The 22591-nt window shown below is 54.4% G+C and overlaps 1 protein-coding gene across 11 annotated transcripts in view; it reads left to right on the top strand.

The window, feature by feature from the left end:
• ARHGEF7 (Rho guanine nucleotide exchange factor 7) overlaps positions 1-22591 on the top strand; it is a 125565-nt gene that overhangs the window by 53498 nt on the left and 49476 nt on the right. For 5 of the 11 annotated variants that reach the window (XM_059041914.2, XM_059041922.2, XM_067016867.1 and 2 more), the window contains exons 3-6: positions 1309-1393; positions 4719-4849; positions 10634-10835; positions 22074-22162. In XM_059041914.2, the coding sequence (XP_058897897.1) occupies positions 1309-1393; positions 4719-4849; positions 10634-10835; positions 22074-22162 (507 nt within the window). The other 6 variants (XM_067016870.1, XM_067016871.1, XM_067016866.1 and 3 more) reach the window with 6 other exon arrangements.

Below are 22591 nucleotides of genomic sequence, written 5' to 3' on the forward strand. Positions count from 1 at the left end.
CGGCTCTTCTCAGCTGCTCTTTATGTGTCTGTCCCCCAGTGACATTTGGCGCCACGGGGTGGATTGGTGCCTTGTTACCCGTTCAGCAAACATTTGCGTTTTTACTGTGTGCTGGCCATTTTCTGGATGTTGGGTGTTGTGAGGTCTGCTTGTGTGGGTTTCATGGTCCAGGGCAGCGTGCGCACATAGACCGTAAGATTGTGGTACTGAATGTGCCGGGAGCCTGGCTGGGCCCTGCTGAGTCTAGTCGGGGGGTGAGGCTGGCGGGAGCCGGATGAGTAAGAGTTAGCTGTGCAGGGGGTGGGAGAAGCAGGAAGAGGAGAAGCCGGGCTTCCTGGCAGGGTGTGAGATAGAGGAACCGCCGAATCGGGGAAGAGGTGACAGGCGACCTGCGGAGGAAGTCATTCCTGGGATGACTGGTCACCACAGTTCATTTTTGCCCCAGTGAGAGAACCTTTGAAGAATGTTAACACGGTTTTCATTGGGCATCTAAACACATCTTTCTGTTAACTGCATCTCAAAGAATTTTTTTCATAATTTTTCTGGCACAGAGTTGTGGATGATTTGACTGTTAAATTTTTGGGGGGAGGGAAGGAGTTATTCAGCGATCAGAAGGTGTATGTGGTCTTCAGACAGCGTTTGGGAGCGAGGCGTGTTTGTTTTAGCGCGTGTGTTTGCGCACACACCGCGGATCCGCCGTGCTGTGTCTAGGCAGCCTGACGCGCAGCATCTTTCAGCTCCTGGTGTTGGAGGGTGGGCGGGGAGGGGACCAGCTTGGGCGCGTCCCCAGTCTCCAGGCGGCCGAGATTGCAGCGATGCAGACTAGACGGTCCTGGTCTGGCCTCATGCTCTGCCCCGAGGGTGGCGGTGTCCCCGCCCCCCCGCTTCTGGAATCGGCCTCTCCTGCCTTCCCTTCCTTCCCTCTCGTATCCTCTCTGATGTCTGCGTTTCCCTTCTGCTGCTGTTGGTTTTGGCATCGGCCGTGGCCAGGAGAGGAAGTCTGTCGTAGGCCTGCCCTGAGGCCTCAGCCTCGGTCTAAGGAGAGGAGCCTCCACGGAGTCCCGGCAGTGCCCCAGGTTACGAAGGAGGGTGCGGCAGGGCGGGGCACGGCGGTTAGGAAGCTGGACTCGGGCCCGAGGCGGCCCCAGTAAGGGAATCTGGCCTGGCCTCCTGCTCCGCCGGAAGCCGAGCTCCCAGGTGTTCGCCTCCCTGGGGTCTCACCTGCGAAGCCTGCCGTCTTCCTCTTACCGCGCAGAACTGCCCAGCACCGGGCTCTGCTAATTCTGCTTGTTCACTTTTCCCTTTCAGACATTTGACGCAAACGATTTGTATCAGGGGCAGAATTTCAACAAGGTCCTCAGCTCCCTAGTGACTCTGAATAAAGTAACAGCAGGTAAGTGTCTTTTTTCCTGAACTTGAGGGGAGGGGAAGAAAAGGGGGCGAAAACCTCGTTGCTCTTGTGTTAGTGAGGCGGAAGGAACACTATTGAATTTAAAACAGGATTGCGTTAACATTTTTGGTTGTCACTTTTGCTGCGAGCAGAATCTTCCTCTTTAGGTCCTGGTGTAGATATCAGTGCTTTCCTTCGTGTGGGCAGAGAGAAAAGTACAGCAGAGGGGGAGTGCCTCGTTCGCAGGGGCGACTCATGGGCTGTCCTGGAGCTTGAAGCACCTTTGCTCTGGAGTTTTATTAAGTTCATGCTGATTAAAGCTCAGATCTAGTGAGCAGATCTAGTGCCTGTTTTTGAGGTGCAGCCAGTGAGCTGGCCTCCACAGTAAACACCTACCTGGGCCAGGTTTCCTGAGGGTGACGAGGGCACCTGGGCTCTGTGGGCTGTGGGTTCGAGCCCCAGTCGCACCTCTGTGGAGATGGGGGTTCCCCGACTGCCGAGAGGACAGCGGGGTCTGTATGGGCTCCCGTGGGGCCAGCTTGGGCCTGGAGGCTGCCTGAGGCACCGGAAGGGCTTAGAGGCTCTTCTGTTTTAAAGTCATTTTTGTTTTCAACTTAAGCTTCACGGACTGTAGTTTCAGATCCCTGGGAGGGGCAGTTAGCCCTTGATACGTCTCTTTTGATCAGAAAAAGTAAGTTTCTCTTGTCAGGGTCTCCTGTCATGTCGCCCCGACCCTTCCTCACCGCGTGGGGACGGGAAGGGGTCGGAACGCTCGGGGCTGCAGGAACCGCTTCCGGGGGTCCCTCATGCCGCTCGTTTGCTGGGAGGGCCGTCCGGGCGCTGCCCCGCTGCCCACGCTTGGGGACGCGCGCCCAGAGCAGCCTGTGCTGCCCGCCGTCCCGGGCAGGGCTTCCCTTTTCATAGCTTGACTGCGGGCTTGAAGTTGAGAATGTCTTGGGCTGTTGACGTGACAGCACCTGGGGACACGCTAAGTTAGGACCCAGGTGAGCGAGCGTAGGAAAGCGTGAGGATCCAAGTCCAGGAGGAGGGTGAGAGGGGGCGGAGAAGTGGGGGGCATCCAGGCAGACATAAGTACCTGCAGCCATCGCACCCTCCAGACAGGAGGCTTGTGGCATTTTGTCAAGCTTGTGCCGCCTCCCCGATCCCCCCGTGGAGAAGCGATAGACCTAACGTGAGCAGAGATGATCAAGAAGCCAGCCCACCACGGTCGGAGCGTTGGCAGTCGGTGACCGGGCTTCACAGGGGAGGAGCACGTGCGGGCAGCGGGTGCCGCGCTGGCACCTCCCCGGCCCCGGCCCGCCTGCAGCCCTCTGCCGGCATCTGGGCCGCGGTTTGACAGGCACCGCCCTCCGCCGAGCTTGCTCTCTGGCAGCTGGGGTGAGAGCGGCTTTGGGAGGCGCGGTCCCCACGGGGGAGGCCGCGGGCGGGAGGCGGCAGGTTTGCTCTCGCCCTGGGTGTGTAAGTTCGGGTGGGCCGGAAGGTGAGGGGGAGCGACAAGGGCGGCTCCGCTCCATCCACCGGGCCGCGAGACCCTCGGGGATCGAGGCGGAGCCCCGCGGGCCACGGACAGCGTGGACACAGGCCGGGAGCTGTATCTTCCGGGCATGTGTTACTGCCGTCCCCACCCCCATCCGATGCAGAAGCGTTTCTCGTGTGTTCTTGACATCATTGGATGTACCCTGGACCCAGAGCAGCTGGCGCTGTTCTTTACAAAGACCTCTTCGGAAGTTCTGAAATCAACCTGGTACTCTTCCCTTCAGCTTTTAAACAAGAGGACTGAGCCTTCTCAGGTGAAGAGAACTTTCCGCTTCTGTGTTTGTCGGCTACCGCTCTTCATTTGTGTTTCCGAAGTCAGCGTGAAGGAGGTGGCGGTGCTTTTTTAGCCGTCGGCTCTAGGGGCGGACGCAAGTGTAAGGCAGGTGCGCCTGCGACTCCAGGTCACTGTCGGGGAGGCCCGTCACCGTCTTTCCTCTGCTTCCGGCACTTCAGGGAGACCCTGTGTGCTCTCCCGGCGTGGGGAGGAATACTTGCCTTTTACTTGCACAGAAGAGAGACTGGAGGTGGGGGAGGGGGGACCCCAAGCCCTCCCTGGCTGCGGCGGGCACAGCCCCTGGGGCAGCCGCTTCACGCCTGTCCTCGGGGCGCTGTTTGTGCTTTTGCAGCCGCCAGGCCTCTGCCACACGGCGGGAGCGGACACCGGCCCTGACCGCCAGCACCGAGCAGGGCCTGAGCACCGGAGGGGCTTCCGCGCTGAGACGTCAAGGTGGTTTTAGGGCAGGGGTCCCGGACGCCAGGTCTGTGGAGCCCGGCAGGCAGCATGGAGGAGCAAGGGGGGTGCTGCTCTGCCCGCGTGGGCCCTGCTCAGCTCTGGGTCAGTCAGGGAGCGCAGAGCCAGAGGCGCCAGAGCCCCGGTGCTTCGAGAACAGCCGGAAATGCCGGTTTCCGTGGGGAGTCCCCAGACTTTCAGTTTTTGGTACCTAATTCAGAATTTCATAAGACACTGTGTAAGCCAATCCAAAGGGATCTGCCAGAGAAGGAGGACCTGGAGACCCCCAGTTTCAGGGCATTTTTATAGAAGGCCCCCCACATAGCTTTAGGAAATTGCTAGGCACGTGCATGTCAAAGCAGTGATTTCCCTAGAAAACTCTCGTGGCCTCATTTTAAAAAAATCACATCGCTTCTGCGAAGTGGGCTGCTGACATTTACGTGCTGGTGGCCTGAGTGGGGTGTGTGATCCTGCAGCGGCCCCAGAGAGAGATCTGAGCCTTTAGTGCTGTGTGGTCTCTGGTCCTTTCAGAGCCTTGTGGGGTGAGTGCAGCGTGCCTGCCGTCGTGCCGAGGGCATCACCCTCAGAAGGGCCTTTCTGGACGGAAAGTGCCGGGGGTTCTGTTTGTTTCAAGTACGAGAGTCTTTTCCGTCCCTGGCACGATCACTCTTGCGGCTCACTCCCCGCGCAGTGATCCTGGAGGGCTGGGCGTGCGTCGGGGACACCGGGGGAGTCTGGGTGGTGCTCTGCCCAGGAGTCGAGTGTGAGAGGCTTCTTGTTTCCAGGTGAGGGGAAGGTACTGAAAACAGTTACGAACCACGTTGTGAACTCGGAACTTAGCTAGAGAAGGGCTGCTAAATAGTTATGTTCAGTTAATTCCTGGGAAGGTGCCTGGGGCGCATGTGGTCACTCGGTCCCGTGGCGGGGACTCTGCTCCTGGTCTCCTGCGCGGGTGGCCCCCCGACCCTCGGAGCCCGGTGCGGGGTGTGGGCGCAGCGTCAGGGGACTCAGCTCGCTCTCTCCCCTGTGACGACCTTGCAGACATCGGCCTGGGAAGTGACTCCGTGTGTGCCCGGCCCTCCTCTCACCGGATCAAGTCTTTCGACTCCCTGGGACCCCAGCCTTCGCACGGTCGGACTTCAAAATTGTTCCAGGGCCAGTATCGGAGTTTGGTAAGTGTGAGAGTTGGTCCCTGGGGATGGGAGTGTGCTGGGGAGCCGGGAGTGTGCAGCGCGTCTGGAAGGACACGTGGGCCTCCGGGGAGTTGCTCAGCCAGAGGGTGGTTCGCCTGTGCTGCCGTTGCTCCTATTCTCGGGTCTGGCGTCTGCCCGTCACCGGGTTATCCGCGTGTCGTGCCTCATGACAGCTTCTAAGAAATCTGTGTGTTTGGGGCACTCTATTTTAAGATACAGATCTGTTTATCTGGAGGGTTGTGAGCTTTAAAATGTTTTCCTGGTCACTTGCATCATATTTTCTTACCTACTCTGCACGAAGGTACAGAAGTTTGGGAATAAGAAATCCATATCTAGTACTTAGACGATGAAGAAATGGCTGAAAGCCGAAGAACCTAGAGGGGTTTTTTCTCTTTATGAAAGCGTGACAGCGCCCTACGCTGTCACGTCAGGATGCAGCTCGTGAAGGAGGGGCTCCCTTATAACGGTGCTGGTGAGGTGAGGAAGCCACCTGAGAAGAACAGTCCTCCTGGAAAGTGAGGAAAACCCATTTGTAAATTGTCAAGAGACAGGCTGCGAGCACAGGCATGGAAATGAGGACCTGGGAAGGTGAAGTAAGGGGCCGAGCAGAGACCGTGGGCAGAGGCCGCCCCATCCACCAGCCGGGGCGTGTGTCCGCCTGCTGGGCAGCCGAGCCCGCCCTGGGCCGGACGGCGGCCTGGTCCTCAGCTCGATCAGCCGGTGCTGTGACTTCGCTTCATGCGACACTTCAGTAAATTATTGTATGTCAGAGAATCATTGATCTAGTCCTGTGAGTCTGAAGAGGACCGACCCTCCTGGAGTCTTCAGAGACCGCTGCTCTCTACTTTACCACAAGGGAGTATATTGCCCAGTAAGCTGGTGTCATCCTCGGAAACGGAAGTTAACCTCATTGGAGCCGTGTGTTGTAGAGAGAAGTTAACTTTAGTCTGGTCACGAAGCAGCAGTAAAAACAGAGAGCTGTAGAAGGGATATAATTTTTATGTGTTCTTGAACCTTTTGAACTCGAACTAACTCTCCCTGCTGTGTGTCTGTGACTGTTCTTCCTCCTCTCTGAGAAGTCCCATTGCCTTGTCTCAAGCCTTGCGAACAAAACAACACACCTTGAGCATTTTTTTCTCTGTGCCAGCTCTGGCTGGTTTGGTGTCTCACCTGGACTGACTCGTGTGGCCCTCACGGCCACCCCGTGAGGCTGGATGGACTTAGAGGGTCCCATTGCGAGCTCTGTGGTCCAAAGCAAGCGAAGATGCCCAGACCACTTGAAAAATAGCTTCAATTAGCTTTATGAAATACACAAGGAAAATGCAAGAAAGATCAGCAAGCTTTGGACAAAGAAATATTTGCTGTCTGACCCATTCACTTGTGGCAGTTGTCGTAGCTTTTTTTGTTTGTTTTGTTTTTGAGTAAATGAGGACTGGATTGCAAAGGAATAATTTTAGTAAAATAAAGTTAAATGTTCTGTTGTGATGAATGTTGCTGAGACCCCGGGAAGTATAGCATTGGTGTTTCATTAGCGAGAGAAAGTTTAAGTTACAGCAGAACTAAAGAGTCCCAGCCACCTTGCCTGTGCCGTGGACCCTGTGAGCCGCTCATGAGGCGAACGCAGTGAGACTCCTCTTGACTTGCTAGGTAAGAATAACGATTTCGGACTTCCCTGGAGGCACAGTGGTTAGGAATATGCCTGCCACTGCAGGGGACACGGGTTCGAGCCCTGGTCCGGGAAGATCCCACGTGCCATGGAGCGACTGTGCCCGTGCGCCGCAACTACTGAGCCTGCGCTCTAGAGCCCACTAGTCACAACTACTGAGCCCGCGTGCCACAACTACTGAGCCTGCGCTCTAGAGCCCGTGAGTCACAACTACTGAGCCCACGTGCCACAACTACTGAGCCTGCGCTCTAGAGCCCGCGAGTCACAACTACTGAGCCCGCGTGCCACAACTACTGAGCCTGTGCTCTAGAGCCCGCGAGTCACAACTACTGAAGCCCGCGCGCCTAGAGCCCGTGCTCCGCAGCAAGAGAAGCCACCGCAATGAGAAGCCCACGCACCGCAACGAAGAGTAGCCCCCGCTTGCCGCAACTGGAGAAAGCCCGTGCACGGCAACGAAGACCCAACGCAGGCAAGAATAAAATAAATAAATAATTTTTTTTTTTTTTTAAAAAGGGGAATAACGATTTCTCCGCCCCTCGTTTCAGGGGAGCTTTTAGAAAAGGGGAGGAAAAGAGCTGAAGCGGTAAGCTAGTGACTGAATACACCCTTTCCAGCCTCCCGGGGCAGCAGCAGCAGCAGTGGCAACAGCCCCCCGTGCGGAGGGCTAGGCTGTCTGCCTGGTGCGTGGTCCTCACCCCGCCTGGGAACCTGTGGCGTCAGAAATGAAGGGGTCCAGACTGGCCGCCTGGCCCTGTGCAGACGTCGCCCTGTCCTGTGCTTAGTGGAGTATCCCTTTCTGAAGTGGGGAAGGCGTCCCTGGTGTTTGCCTGGCCTGCAGCTGTAGGGAGAGTGTAGGTCACCACCTCGGCAGCGTCCTGATGAGAGCCCCGCGTGCCACGTGCGTGCTGGCCGGCGTGCGCCCAGCAGTGGGGGGGACAGACAGGCCGGCAGCGGGGCTCCCAGGGCAGTTTGACCTCCTTAGGGGCCTGCTCTGCACGTGTGCTTGTTACGTGTCGTGTTCTGTTACTGGAATTTGTCACCCGAATCGGCTCTGCAAAGCCAGGGGGAGCCACAGAGAGGAGAGTGTCCCGGAGATCAGAGTAGACGGCTGAGGAGTGGTGACAGTGGCCTCTGCAGGGAGAGCGAGCCCGACACAGGGCATGAGCGGCTCGCGTTGCTCTGACCAGGGCGAGGACGGCGTGTGCCGCGTCCCGGCCGTGACCTGGCCCTCGCCGCTCGGGTGCCCCTGCCAGCCCGCGTTTGAGGGGACAGTGGTCAGCCAGGGGGTTCCTGCCAGATGTGGGTGAGAGAGGTTGCTTCATCGAATATTCTAAGTATTACATGTGAAGTATGCATTAAATGTTTAATTCATTAGATAAATATTTAATGTAGTAATTTGAATTATTGAATAAACACGATTTATAGCAGTTAACGTATAAACACATAAATAGATAAATACACATGAACTATTTTAGGCGTTATATCAGCTCCTCTTCTCGAAGTTCTGCCTGGGCGCTGTGTCTGTGCTTTATCTTTTTCATCTTGTTTAGTGATACGTGCACCTAGTTGAAAGACTCGGGTAATTCTCCAAGACTTGCTATTAGGAAAAAATCAGTAGAGGCAACCACTTCCTATTTTTTCTGTTGGTTCTTTAGGCGTTTGCCTGTGTCTCTCAATAAAATGCCTTCTATAAAGGTTGGTTTTTGGTTTTTTTAAAATGACACAGTGTTGCCACTGTGGACGTCCCACGGCGGTGGGGGCTTATCAGGGCTCTTCCACTTCCCCTGGGCCTTAGCTTCACGGGTGCTTCTGGGCCCCCCTTCCCCGTGGCTGAGTCCTGCAGTGGCTTCTTTTGGTGGGTGTTAGTGCAACATCATCATGACCCAGACTCACAGCGGGGCCAACGTGTGCCAGGGCCGTTCTCTCCTGACGACCTCCGTTGCCTCTTGAGTTTTCTGTGCACCTTGTGCAGATTATAGTCTGGTCTTTTGCCTTTCTTGAAAGAATCTCGTCTTTGTGCATTCAGACGTGTTCGGGTTTTTTCAGGTTCCTCTTCCTGGGGGGCGCTGGTGAAGTCTTCCGGCCGCTGGAGGGTCTCCTGGTCGCAGCCAGGATGGGCCAGCTGCCGCCTCTGTGCTTCCTTCGTCACCTGCAGACTCCTTTGACCCGAGTCGACTTCCTCCATGTCTTTCTCTGTCTTCATTTTTTTCGTGGTTAATTCCCTGTTTTGGAGGAGTGCATCTTATACTAACTTCTTGAGCAAGGGTGCAGGGGAGGTAAAGTTTTTCAGATCCTGCATATCCGCAGATGTCTTTTTTTATCCTAATACGAAAGTTTGTCTTTCGTTTTCTGAAGCTTAGTTACAGTGTGACTTGGTCCAGATTTCTTTAGGTGTATCCTGTTTGGGGTTCACTCAGCTTCTTGACTCTGTGTGTTTGTGTCTTTTGTCACATTTGGGACATTTTTAGCCGTATTTCTTAGACTCCTCTTCAACTCTGTCCTTTCTCCAAGTCTTCGATGGTTCCAATCTCAGATCTTTGTCATTTCCCCCAAGTCCCTGGGGCTCTCTTAATTTTTTTCCACTCTGTCAGTTTGAGTAGATTTTGTAAGTTCTGTTTCATTTCTGGGATTTTCTATTTTGTCTGTTTGAGAGAGCTTCATGTCAGTGTTGGGATCCATGTCTTTTCTCAGTCAGCCTCCGATTTTCCTTGTTCTTGGAATAAGGGGTGTCTTCAGTTCTATCCTAGACACTTTGGAGAGTGTGTTGGAAGATGCTGGATCCTGCTGAGATCTTCCGTCTTAGGCTGCAGCCCTGGCTGATGGGGTTTTGTGTGGCGGTCCTGGCCGAGGGTGGTAGGCCGTGCTTCTGGGGACAGCTTGGTTTCCTTGCAGTGGTGTCGGGTCAGACTTATTGACCTGGTGTCACTGGGGTTTCTCTTGGACCGCTGACAGTGCTGCTGGATGGGGGTCGGGGAGACGCTGGGCCTGGCTCCCCCCACCAGGCTGGGTGGAGGGCAGGGGACACCTGTGTAGGCAGATGGGGCTGCCTGCCGCCACCTGGGGGACTGGACGCTGGACTCCCAGCCTCATCTTGGCTGATGTTACTGGTGCTGGCGGAGCTCTGGGGCTTGGTGGGCCACGGGACGTCCTGCCTGGTCCCCTTGGACACCCGGGTGCTGGCTGAGTGGCCCATGTGCTGTCCCTTTCCCGCCCCTTTGGCCAGGAGAGCAGACTCTGCTTGGGGGTTTTTGTTTGTTGACTTCGGTTGGCAGTTCCAGGTTGCAAGCCTCTCCAGCACCCGGTCTGGGATAGTTGGAGACAGAAAGACATTCTAGCCAGTCTGCCTTCCTCTGCCCGCTTTTCAGAGATCTGCAGTTAGGCTTAGTCGCTGAGAAAGATGCAGGTTAAAATGAGGTACCCTTTCTTCCTGTCGGTTTGGCAGTATCCAGTGTTGGTGAGTGTTTGAAGCAGACGTCTTAGGCGCGGCTGGCGGGAATGTCGCTTGGCGCTGGTCTGTGGGACCTTTTTGAAGGGCAACTTAGAAATGGGCGTTAAGATTTAAAATGTGTCATCCGTGTTCTCTGACCCGAATTTAACCTATTGGCTCATTTACGGGCGTGTGCAAAGACATGTGCAGACAATTCTGATGCAGCCTTGTTTTGCAGTAGAAAACAACTAGACCCGGTCTCGAGTCTAGTAGTGGAGACTTGGTTAAGTAACTGATGGCACTGCCGTACAGTGTAATATGAAGCAGTTAGTTAAGACTGAAGTAATTAAGGACTGCTGGGAAAATGATCACGGTGTATTAACTTGTTGCAAAATGTAGAGAAGTCTGTGTGTAAGTGTATGTGAAAGTGTGTCTCTGTTCATGGAGGCACCACACTGGCAGGAGTAAGACCTTGGCAGCCACTGAGGGTTCCCTCCGGGACTGGACCTGGGGCCGTGGACAGGGCCGCGGGGACTCCGGTGTGTCCAGGCGTTCCTCTGCCGTGTGAACGGGGTGGCTACGCTCCGTCCGTCCAAGCGAAATCTGTTCATGCCATGACGATGTAGAATGTGCGTCCTTCACGGCGTCTCCTCCCTTCTCCCCTTTTCAGGACATGACGGATAATAGCAACAACCGACTGGTCGTAAGAGCCAAGTTTAACTTCCAGCAGACGAACGAGGACGAGCTGTCCTTTGCGAAAGGCGACGTCATCCACGTCACGCGGGTGGAGGAAGGCGGCTGGTGGGAGGGCACGCACGGCGGCAGGACCGGCTGGTTCCCCAGCAACTACGTGCGCGAGATCAAGCCCAGCGGTGAGTGGCCGGCGGGGGCAGCAGGAGGCAGGGCGCGTGCTCGGGCCGCTCGCCGCACCTGGCTCCCCGTCCTGGGCGGCGGCCGGCTCCGTGTTCTTCCTGCGAGGGGGCGTGGCGTTTGCCCCCACGCTGCGCTGGGGAAAGGGCTGCACGGTCACAGGCTGGCTTTTCATTCCGTTGCGACATCAGCACTTTAAAATAGGGACCTACTCTGTTATCGTCCATTTGTAAGGAGAAACGTCTCAAATCTGTTCGTTTTTATTTTTGTGGTTACGCTTTCATGTAAGGGAAAATGTATTACCCTTTGGTAGGGCTAGTGTCCGGACTGGGAGTTTGCTCTATCACGCAGGCCATGTTGAGTTTCTTACTGGGGGTGCTTTTGCCCGTCATGTACGGTTAAGTAATTTCCGTCCTTTTCTTGGTGCTAATGATAGCATTTTAAAATGCATCGCTTTCCTTAGGTTTTCTGCACTTGGTTAATATTACCGAATTTGAAAAGTTACTCAGAGGCTTATCTTATTTTGAAAGGGAATAGTGGTGCTGGCGCTTTTTTCATTTCTGCTTAGATTCACGTCGTGGAATCGCAGGTTCTCTCTACGGCCTGGGATCTGTGACTTATGTCGCTCCGATAATGGGTGTGAAAGTTCTGGCTCACGGCCTCTGCGTGTGTGTGCGCGGTGCCGTCCTGCATGGCGTCACGGCGGGGTCATGGCAGGCCTCCGGAGCGCGTTTGCCCGGCGGTGCCTCGTTCCCTGAAGCTGCATGAATTTATCGACCGAGACTGCTGGTCTCATCAGTGCAGTCGTGTAGCCCTTGCCTTCACGCGTCCCTGTGTATATGTGTATATGTTTGCATGCATATGAAGCTGGGGTGTAGGCGCTCTGATGAGTGAGACATCAGAACTGGCGCCTTGAAGGGAAGATTGGGTGGCGGGAGACGCAGAGGCGGGAGAGATTTGCAAGCCGAGTCTGCCGTGACTTGACTTGCATGTCGTCCGCTGACTGGAAAGGCCTTGCTGGTGCTGCGGCGCTCTGGTCCTGCCTGGGGCGAGTGGTGGCGGTCGGCGGTGCGTCAGGTTAGGGTGCGGGGGCGGCGCTCCCTCGCGGGCTCAGCGCGGCTCACTCGTTGGGGTTGGTCCAGCCCGTGCTGCGGGCCTGGCACAGAGCAGGAGCTCAGGGAGCCATAACTGCTGCTGTTTGGATCTTGAGGCGGCAGGAAGAAACGCTGTCTAAAAGGGAATGTGACAGCTTTGATAAAACAAGTATGTTCCTGGCAGTGACGTCAAACCATAAGTATTTTAATGGGGCAGCCTGCAGCCCTGATTGGTAAAGGTTTCCGGTGTTGGATTTTGGGGGGGAATAACAAGTGCTTCTTCTGTCTTTTTTAGATTGTAGTAAAATTTACCATAATGTGAAATTGCCCACTTTAACTGTTTAAAAAAAATGTTTATGTGTACAGTGTCGGGGCACTAAGTACGTTCACGTTGTCGTGCGGCCCTCACCGCCCTCCGTCTCGGAACTTTCTCACCTTCCCAAACTCTCCACCCACTAAACGCCTCCTGTCTCCCCGGAGCCCCTGGCAGTCCCCATGCACCTTTTTGTCTCGACTGACGTTTGACTCCTAAGAGCCTCCTGTTAGGGGAATCGTACATTATTTGTCCTTTTGCGACTGGCTTATTTCACTCAGCATGTCTTCTGGGTTCACCCGTGTTGGAGTGTGTGTGTCAGAATTTCACTCTGTTTTAAGGCTGAATAATACGCCCTTGTGTGGTCATACCACCGATAAACCCTCACACCGCCGCCACACTCGGAGCGCCTCTTACACCAGTGTGTGGGCTTTCCACACATCAGGCCACGGGATCACACCAGCTGGGCGTCCTGCAGTTCAGTTCAGTGCTGATAGCCTTCTCCCCGGCGCTAGTGTCACAGGTTGACGGCTCAGGCCCACACACTGACCCCACTCCATACGCCACAAGCCCCAGGCTGTCACCTGGGCTTCTGACCCGCTGGCTGAAAATTGGGGTTCCTGTGACCCTCTCCTGGAGCTTGATAATTTGCTGGAAGGGCTCACCGAAGTCGGGGGAGCGCTCCTCGGGTCTGCCGGCTCATCCCGCAGGAAAGGGGGCGCTTCAGGACACAGCTGAACAGCCGGACGGAGAGGCGAGGTCCCGAAGGGTCCCGAGCGCGGGAGATTCTGTCCCCGTGGCGTCGCGGCGCCAGCTTCCTGGCACGCGGGTGTGTTCCCCAACCTGGAAGCTCTCTGAACCCCACGCTGTTGGGATTTTACGGAGGTTTCATCACAGAGGCATGGGGGACGGTTAACTCGATCTCCAGCCCTCTTTCCTTCCCGAGAATGGGGTGGGGCTGGAAGCTCCCAGCTTCTCATCGCGGCTTGGTCTTTGCTGAGACCGGGAGCCGTCCAGAAGCCCGCCTGGAGTCGCCTCATGAGAACAAAGGACGCGCCTGTCACCCAGGGAACCCCAAGGGGTTTAGGGGCTGTGTGTCAGGAACAGGGTCAGAGACCTCGTATGAGAACAGAAGATGCTCCCAGTGGTCTTGTCAGGACGTTCCAAGGGTTTCAGGAGCCTTGGGCCAGGAACCGGGGGCAGAGACCAGTACATATGTGTATGTGTTCTATTTCACAACCGAATTTTGTTTATCCATTCTTCTGTTCCTAGACCTTTGGGCTGTTTCTGGCTTTTGGCTCTTGTGAATAATGTTGCCGTGAACATGGGTGTACAGATGTCTGTCCTGAGTCCTTTCAGTTCTCCTGGGTATATTCCTAGGAGTGGACTTGCTGGCTCATACAGTGACTCTGTTCCGTTTTTGAGGAACTGCTGTGCTGCTTCCACAGCAGCTGCACCTGCCCCATTTCACATTCCCGTCAGCAATGCACAGGGGTTCCTGTTTCTCCACATCTTTGCTGACGCTTGTTGTTTTCTGTTTTGTTTTGTTTTCTTGATAATAGCCATCCTAATGGATGTACAGTGGTATCTCATTGTTGCTCATTTTCTATAGTTGATATCGTTCCATTGTTGATAATAAAAGCAGTAATTTTTCATTATCATCATAATACAGTTAGCAATAATAGCCAAGTTTTTATGTTCTGGTTCCCGTAGAAAGTGCTTTTTATCTGTGGGTTCAGTCCTCACCACAACTCCAGAGGATAAGTACTGTTGGGGTATTCAGGGCATAGGGTACAAATAATACCCTCCTTTTAATCTGTCCGTGTGTAGAACCAGCTGAGAGCGGCTGACTGGGAAGTGTTGCCTTGGCTTTTACGGGCGTGGCTGCTGGAAACTGTGGCTCTGTCTGCAGCTTGGCTGGGTTTGCCAGTACTTACCAGTCAGTCCTGGGGCAGCGGGGCAGCCCCGGTGCCGGCCCTAGAGCCTGAGGGCTGGGGCAGGCCGAGTGATTCATTCTTCTTCAGGGGATGATAGAGAGAGCAGCACTGGACCCTTTCCAGGAGGTGCTGGGTCATGGAGGGGGTGGGCGTGCTGTGGTCTCTTCCTCTTTACCAGTGAGAAGAGGTCACAGAGCTGGTGCCGGGCACGCGCTCAGGGGTCACAGGGCTGGTGGTGGGCACGCGCTCAGGGGGTCACAGGGCTGGCGGTGGGCACGCGCTCAGGGGGTCACAGGGCTGGTGGTGGGCACGCGCTCAGGGGGTCACAGGGCTGGTGCCGGGCACGCGCTCAGGGGGTCACAGGGCTGGTGGTGGGGCTAGCCATAAAGAGTGGAACTTGCTGATTGTGCAGACATCTGTTGAATCTGGGCTTCTTGAATTTTGCCGTGCAACTCATTTAAATGGGAATTCTGGTCTGATTTTGAGTCACCATAGAGTACAAATGAGTGCAAATGAATTTTTCCTTTTCAGGTATTTCTCCTCATGGAGTTTCCAAAGTTAACCTTTGAAAATGACTCTGAAAAGATAGTCCCGGAGGGTTGTTTTCAGGTGGATGAGAGTTTGGTCGGTGTCGCCTGTTGTTTTCAGGTGGATGTGTGGGTGTGGGGTCAGCGTCCTCTGTGCTGGCGGGTTGTTCACAGCCGTTGCCTCTGAGCGTCTAGCAGCCTGACATGAGTGTTCTGCTCTCAGCCCCGCTTTTGGAAGGGGTTTCGGGGCTGAGAGCGGGGGGGTGGGGGGGCAGGTGAGGCTCCAAGAAGAACCAGCCGTTGCATATTCGTGAGTGTTTACCTGCATCAGGAGTGACTGCATCACTTTGTTCTGCCTAAAATTCCTATCTCTGTGTCTTCATCCTGTGTTTCTGTGTATGCGTGTGTGTGTGTGAGAGAGAGGGAGGGAGAGAGCGAGGGAGAGACCCCGTTTAATCAGATGTGCGTATAACTGCATTGTCGCCCAAGGGCTGTTTGCAGGGGTCACATGAAATCCCTAGTTTTCATACCAAACTGAAACCCGAGTAACTTTGAAAACTTTCCTTTTTTTCCTGTTTGTTTTTTAAAATATAGGGAATAACATATTTGCTTAAATTGGTGATCTGTTATGCTAAGTATTCTGTATTTGACTGTTGAGCCAAAGAAATAACCTCTTTAGGGAGTAAGTCTCCACCCTGGCCGGTGTCCTCAGGTTACTTCAGTATATTCTGAGGAAAGCTGTCCCCGTCTGATTTTAAACGTGGGCATTTGAGAAGGAAAGATGTGAAACCATGTTTTTACTGTTGCCACTTTGTAACAGTTGAGAGTGAAACTCTAGGATCACAATAACATTTCTGTATTGCATTTTTTTTAGTAATTACTGTGGCTTTTCGATTTTGGAATAGGTTTCCTTTTTGAAAGAGCAAATTTAGCATAAATGTTGTAATTCACAGTGTCATTAATGCTTAATTTTCTGTAAAGAAAATGTGCCAGGTCCCAACATACAGACTCCTCTAACTGGCTATCATTGTCAGGGTCGTTTCCTTACCAAAGACGAACACCAGCTTCCTTTAAAACGGTGAGTTTCTCTTCTGCGTTAAATTTTGATTTGATTTACTAATATTTTTATCGAATAAACAAAGCTGAGATTCCTTCTCGGTGATGTCCCCTGGGCTGCGTGTCTCTGGGTGAGTTCCCGAGTGTCCCCCTTGTGGCCGGAGGTGGCAGTGCTCTGGTCAGGCTTCACCCTGCGTGTTGTGTCTTGGACCTGTGTGTCGTTTCTTGTTTGAAATACTCCCTCCTTGAAGACAGATCTCTTCCAAGAGTCTGCCTGAGGATATTTCACATTTTGCTGCAAACGCACTGGATATTCTTCCTGAATATGTGAAACTCATTTTATTCACACAGATGTAGATGTGTATTTTACATGTGCGCGCGATAGTTTCTTAAATTCGAGGGAGATGGAAGGAAAGCAGCCGGAAGGCCGGTTCTGTAGTGAGCGGCGCGGGTGCTGCTCTCCTTCAGGGAACGCGGAGGCGCTGGCTCTCCGTGGGTTAGGACGTGAGCCCCTCCCTGGCTGGGCCACTGCTGGGGGCACCCGTGGGCTCGGGACGCTCACAAGTCCCGGGTCACGTGTGCACCTCATGCACCAGATTTCTTTTAAGTGGTTATTTCTGATGCGCTGAGTTTACTTTCTCCTGTTTCTCATCAGTGAACAGTGAAGGCGCTTCTTGTAAATGTTCCTTTAGGATCGGGTGAGCTTGGGGTGCTGAGTCATGAGCCGTGCTTGGCAGTGATGTGGGAACTTAAATGACTCTCACTTGCTACTCTCACTTGCAGTGTGATGTTTAATGAGCATTCACACTGCCATTTCCTAAGTTCCTCATTTTCCAGTATTTTCTGTTTATTTTTGGCATACCAAAGTGACGTGCAATGCAAGCTGGATTTTGGACGCAGTTATTACTCTGGCTGTGAAAGAGCAGTGTTTTAGAAATCTAACCTGTGCAGGGAGAGGGACAGGGTGACACAGAACCTTGCTTCCTTCGGGCGGCTGGGAAAAGCCTCTGCCCTCACGCCCTTCTTCGGCATGGAATGGGTGTGCTGGGCCTGTGCGTGAGCAGGGGTACGCGTGATGCTCCGTTTCTGAAGGCGCCCGGGCTGGGGCCGTGCCTCCCCGCGCTCTCTCTTCCTGATGCACGGGTTTTGGGTGGGGAGAGTATAAAATGTAAGCCTGGCCCTTCTGGGGCGTGTGGGGAACCTCACATATGTACAGAGCGGCCTGCGGTTAGGTGGTTGGTAATTTGTTCTGGAACGTGGAAGTGAGTGTCCCTCTAGAGTAACATAATACACGCACACTCACACGAACACCGATGTTACTGGGCACTGTAGGGCGTGTTCTGTGAGCGTGGCCACGTCCCAGTGACCGTAACTAACACCCCCTGGTTCAAGGACACGCCCGTGGGTCGGCTGTCCTGGAGCAGTTTGGGGTCAGGGCCCATGGTCTTCAGTAATAGAGATGCTCTTTTTAAAAAACGTCTTATTTGTTAAAATAGTGTGTTGAAAGTAATCCAGCGCGTGGGGCAGAGGAGCCGATGAGACGACGAGCAGGGGTCTCCCTCCCCCTGCCCGCCTCCTGGCCCTCACCCCTGGGAGACCCCGGCCCCCCGCCACCAGCCGCCTTCTCCGCGCAGCCCCTTCCTGTGTGGGGACTTCTCTGCCTGATTTGTGTCCTGCAGACTTTCTCTCTGACGTGCTGTCCTCCCTTTTCCTCTCTCCGGTTGGTTCCCTTTATCAGGAATGCTAACCGGTATCCTTTATCTCGTGTCCACGGACATTGACAGTCACCTCTTGACGCCCCGCTTTGTAACACGAGGACTTACCCTTGACCTTTTTCCACCTTTGCATATTCTGTTTTTCATACTCCAAGGTTGTTAACAATTACACTCGGTTCTAAAATCACAGCCGACGTCCGTTCAACAGATATTTACTTGAGTGGCCACTGTTGTGGGAACTGGGGGAAAAACAGTGAAAAAACAACAAAATGTCTACGCGTAGATCAGGAAGCCTACCTGAGGCCCCCTGAATAGAAAATAGGTTGGCATGGATGATGGGGAAGGGGACGGGGCCCTGTGCTCCCTGCTGGCCTTGAGTAGAGAGAGGGGAGGGCCTTTGAGAGGATAAAGGAGGCTTAGGGCAGAGCAGCCCCCATGCACCGTGTAGACCTTATTTGGTTCCTAATTCAGATAAGCCAACTACAAAAGTCATTTGAATGTGGACTTGCATCAGATGATATTAATGAATCATTACGAATTTGTCAGGTGCCTGAGGTTAGGATTTTAATTAAGGAGGAGTAGGATGGACATGGAAGTGGTGTTGATGGGCTTTGCTGTGAGGCTTCCGGGAGGGAAGAGGGTATGAGCGCAGCCGGGGGCTGGTAACTGTGGAGGCTCAGCAGGGGGCACGCGTGTGTGGCCTTCTCCCCACTCCTGTGCGGCGCGCTTGGAAACCTCTGTAGCGAAGGCTCAGACAGAGGTTCAGGAGAGTCCACAGGGACAGAGCATCGCTAAACGAACTAGGAAGAGGCTCAGCAGTTGAAAGCCAGTAGGGAAGAGTACAGGGTTGAGGAGACTGGCAGCCCAGAAACCAGTGGCCGTGGGGCTTAACTAACCTGGAGCGCGAGCGCCTGACCGGGGTGGGAGGATGGTTTCCAGGCCGGGTGACAAACACTGGGGACTCGGAAGCGGGAGCCAGAGCTGGAGTGGTCCTCAGGGCTGCGCGTCGCCCGCGGGCTCCGCGCGCTCAGTGCACACAGCCTGGCGGGAGGCCGCCACCGGCGCAGGAAGCAGGGCTGTGAAGCCTCCAGACAAGAGGCAGGGGAAACGAGGGGTGACTGGAGGGAGCCCTTACCCTTCCAGAAGGAGGCGGAGAAAAGCCGGTGATAGCTGGGTCCTGAGGTGGCCGGGGTTTGACTGCCTTTGCCTCTGGAAGCATCGCCGGCGCCAGGGCCGCCCCTGGGGGCGGAGGGGTGGCTGCGTAGGGCTGCCGTGCCGCCCTAGCCCAGGGCGCGAGGACTTGCCGTTTCTGGAAGGTAACGCTGCCTGCTCATTTGCTTTGTCGTCTCCTGAACGTCTGGTTAGGTTTTACCCTCCGTGGCTTTTAATCCGCTTTTCCTACTTCCGTTTCCGCGCCTCCCTGGACCACACTCACCTGGAGCCCGTTGCTCCCATCTTGCCCTTGCCGGTTTCCTCCTCACTGCCCTGTTCACCTGTCCACCGAGATCCTCGTTTTAGCGACCGTCGTATTCACTTCTAGAAGTTGTTTCATTCTTTCCCGGATGTTCTTCATTCTCATGATGGCTTTTTAGTTCATTATGGTCCCCGTTTCTCTCCAGGCATCTTGAGCACGTTTGCCGTGCGGCCGCCTAGCTTACCCTGTTAATTTCCACGCCTCCGGGACTCTGGTCCCCTGGTGTGTTGTCTGTTCACACTCTCTTGGTGGTTCATTCTTCGTGAGCTTGTGCTTGATTTTATGGATTGTTCTTTGATGGATGGTTGTTCAGGGGGTACCTCTGTACCCTGGGTTGCAGAAGTACCTACAGAGACAGCTGACATTGGCTTCCTCAGGGCTCCCAGAGGGCTTTCTTGCCCCTGGCAAGTCCTGGCGGTCCTGCAGGAGATGGTGTGGCCTTGGATTGCACGCTTGGCGGGGTCAGGCTTGGTCTGGCTTCTCACAGGCTGTGTCCCCCACCCCTGAAGGGCCAGCACACTTCCTAGCTGCTTCTCTGGCTGGCGGACAGAACTCTCTAGGCTTCCTTTCATTAGCCGTGCGGGTCGCCAGAGCCCCACCCGGTGGGTCGGGGCAGCCCCGCAGCAGCCCTGCTTGCAGCCCGGCCCCGGGGCGCCCCCGCCACCACTGGTGCTTTGCGGCCTCCTTTACTTTTGGCACCTGGCAGGGGTGGTCCCCGTGCCCCTCTTCTTTTAGCACATCTGTGTTCAGCTTCTGTTGTTAGTGGCGATTTGTAGCATTTATTGTGAGAAAGGGGGCACGTGCCGCGTCCGTCGGCCCTGGAAGGTGGCGCCGCGCTGTCCTCCCGGCTCCCTGCCCTCGCCCCAGCGAGCGGGACCTGTTTTAGCCGTTGGATGGGCCAGAACAGTGTCCTCTTTCTCCTAGGACACTCCGGGAAGGCTGAGTATTCTCTAATACGTTTCCTGTGCATTTTCCTCTGTTATGCGTGGCCATGACTTGGCCTCTGTTACGTTGCAGTGACGCTTCAAGGTTTTCCGGTGGAGGCGCTAGAGGCCGCCTGAGGCTCGCAGGGGTCCCGCGCGTCTGCTCGCCCCGCCACCACGGACGACTGGGCCTGGAGCGCTAGCCAGCGCTGCCCTCCCGGGTCTCCCGCAGGTGGCACGCAGGTGGCACGGCGGCAGTTGCACCTTCTGCGGAGGGCGCTCCTTCGTGTGACAGCTCAGTGAGCGTCTGGACCCAAGGCTTTGGGCATGTGTTCGTGACGCCTCCCAGCCCAGAAGTTTCCGTTTAGCGACCAGCACATTGTGTGCTTTCTTTTTCTGAGGGAGAAAAGACAGCCTCTTTGGACTTAAACCTTGAGTTGTCTGGGTCTCTCCTGCCTGCCCCTTATTTTTGTAGAATACGAGTAGATTGAAGCTTGCTTTTGAATAAACTTCTTCCTTGTAGTTCCCGTAGTAAATTGACTGCGTTTTATTAACCGTGATGTTGTGAGGTATGTCTTAAGTTTAAGTAAAATGAGGCAGTTGGCGAGTTATTTGCTTTTAAAAAATTTAACGCAGATCAAGTCGTTCTCACGACGTGAGCGTGCTCGCGCCCGTGTTGCTGTGTGTCTTCCTCCGTGCGCTGTTTATGACCCCCGGGGCCGTCCTTCAGGCTTCCGCCACCTCCCTTTACTGTCGTCGTGCATGCTTCCCCCAAATCGCAGATTTTAAAGATGAAAAGGCATTTTTTTCTTCAGATGGAAACGTCGTAGTTTTTTCTTCCACAGTGAAGTGCTTAGCTGCAGATACAAGACTGGGAAGCAAAGCGTGTTAGCTAGACTGCATTGGCTTTCCTCCTTGTATTTCTCATGGTTTAGAAGCAGTTTATTTCCTGTGGGGTTCTGCTTCCGTCCCATGGGCAGAGAGAATTCTTTCAACTAGGAATAACACCGTCTGTTGTGTTCGTTATTTTCCGCTGTTTGCAAAACCCTTACAGTGAGGCATTGAAAGAAGATTTAGGTAAACAGCTCCATAGGAGGAGGGGGACCCACAGCTAAAGACAGTGCGTTTTGCTCTGGGCATATTTGGGGGTTTCTGTTGCTGGGACGATGTTGGAGATACTGAGCAGTTGGAATTAGGGACCCGGAGCTCAGGAGTGTTTGGGGTGGGAGGGAAATGCTGCCTAAAGAGAGAGATTCTGGACGGGTGTGCTCAGCATCCTTTTACCTAACACGCCGGAGGGGCTCCGGCAGCCATGGGTACAGCAGGGCCCCGCAGGGGAGGCAGGGGAGGAAGGGGATTGTACAGACCGAGGCCCCCAGGCAGTGCTCTTCACAATCCCTCCTTTCCTCCCCACCAGCCCCACCCTGATATCCAGCCTCAGTAGCCTCGGAGAACCAGTGGTAGACGCACCCCACAGAACCTCAGTGACAGACAGACAGACAGACAGACAGACAGACAGACACACACACACAGTGCCAAGGAATCAGCTGGCAAGCACTTCTTCAGTACCTATTCTGAATAAATCTCTCTCGAGTGGAGCTGGATGAAAGCCATGTGGTGTTCAGTACTTGAATCCTTGCAGTAACCGTGACCGCTTTCCCCGTCCCTGGTGTGGAGGCTCCTAAGGCAGTGTGGTTTTTTCCTGTTGCCCTGCGTGGGGTGGCTTTCCTTCTTTGTTGCCCTAGTTTAGAGGGACTTCTGCATCTTGAGTGACCTGGATCCCTCCAAATACAGGCCAGCCTGTGGGTCTTGATGTCTTAATATTGTTACATGTCTGCCAACGTTGTCTCTTGATGCTATGGGCCTAATAGTTCAGCCGTACCGCGTGCCTGAGCTGCATGTGTAGCTTATAGGTTTTAGTTCTTTTCTGTTTGTTGACAGCAGTGGTGCACAGTCTGTCAGATTTCCAGCCTGGGCTGGGAGGACGGGCTGGAGGAGGCACGGGTGTGGAGGCCTCTGAGCTCAGGGAGCCGACCGTGCGGCGGGGATGGGGCTGGGGGCCTGCCGGCTGCACGGGCTGCTGTCCCGCCGCCCGCTGGGCTGGGGGCTCAGTTGGGCCCAGAAGCTGGGGCCGTGCGGGGCTGCTGCGCGTGGTCCTCTCTAGGGTGGAGCCATAAACCTGCCCTACGTCTGTATTTCAGAAAAGCCCGTGTCACCCAAATCTGGAGCCTTGAAGAGCCCTCCCAAAGGATTTGATACGACTGCCATTAACAAAAGCTATTATAATGTGGTGAGTAATCGCAAAACGTTTTTGAAGAATAACTTGTTTTTTCGAATGTCTCTAAAACTGAGCAGCGTAGAATGTAGGTAAACTGCCCAGAGAGGGAGGAAAGGATGTAAAGATCACGTGTTGTCTGCCACCCAGATACAGCCACCGTTAATGTTCTGCTCTGTTTCCTTCTGACCTCTGTGTATTTCTACGATTTTCTTATGTTTTGCATTAGTGTGTGGAATAGTACCCTGTTCTTATTTCACGACTGGGTGTATTGTGATATTTCCCCATATGCGGTTACAGACCGTCAACGATGGGCTATTAAAAAGGTGCATGATGTGATTTACAGGTTTTGTGTGTGTCACATGTCACTGTACTCGTATCTGGAGTCGATCGTCAGTTTTCCAGATCAGCACAGTTTCTGATTTAGTTTGTATGTTAACGTAG

This window comes from Kogia breviceps, chromosome 16 (assembly GCF_026419965.1).
Source record: "Kogia breviceps isolate mKogBre1 chromosome 16, mKogBre1 haplotype 1, whole genome shotgun sequence".
NCBI classification, from domain to species: domain Eukaryota; kingdom Metazoa; phylum Chordata; class Mammalia; order Artiodactyla; family Physeteridae; genus Kogia; species Kogia breviceps.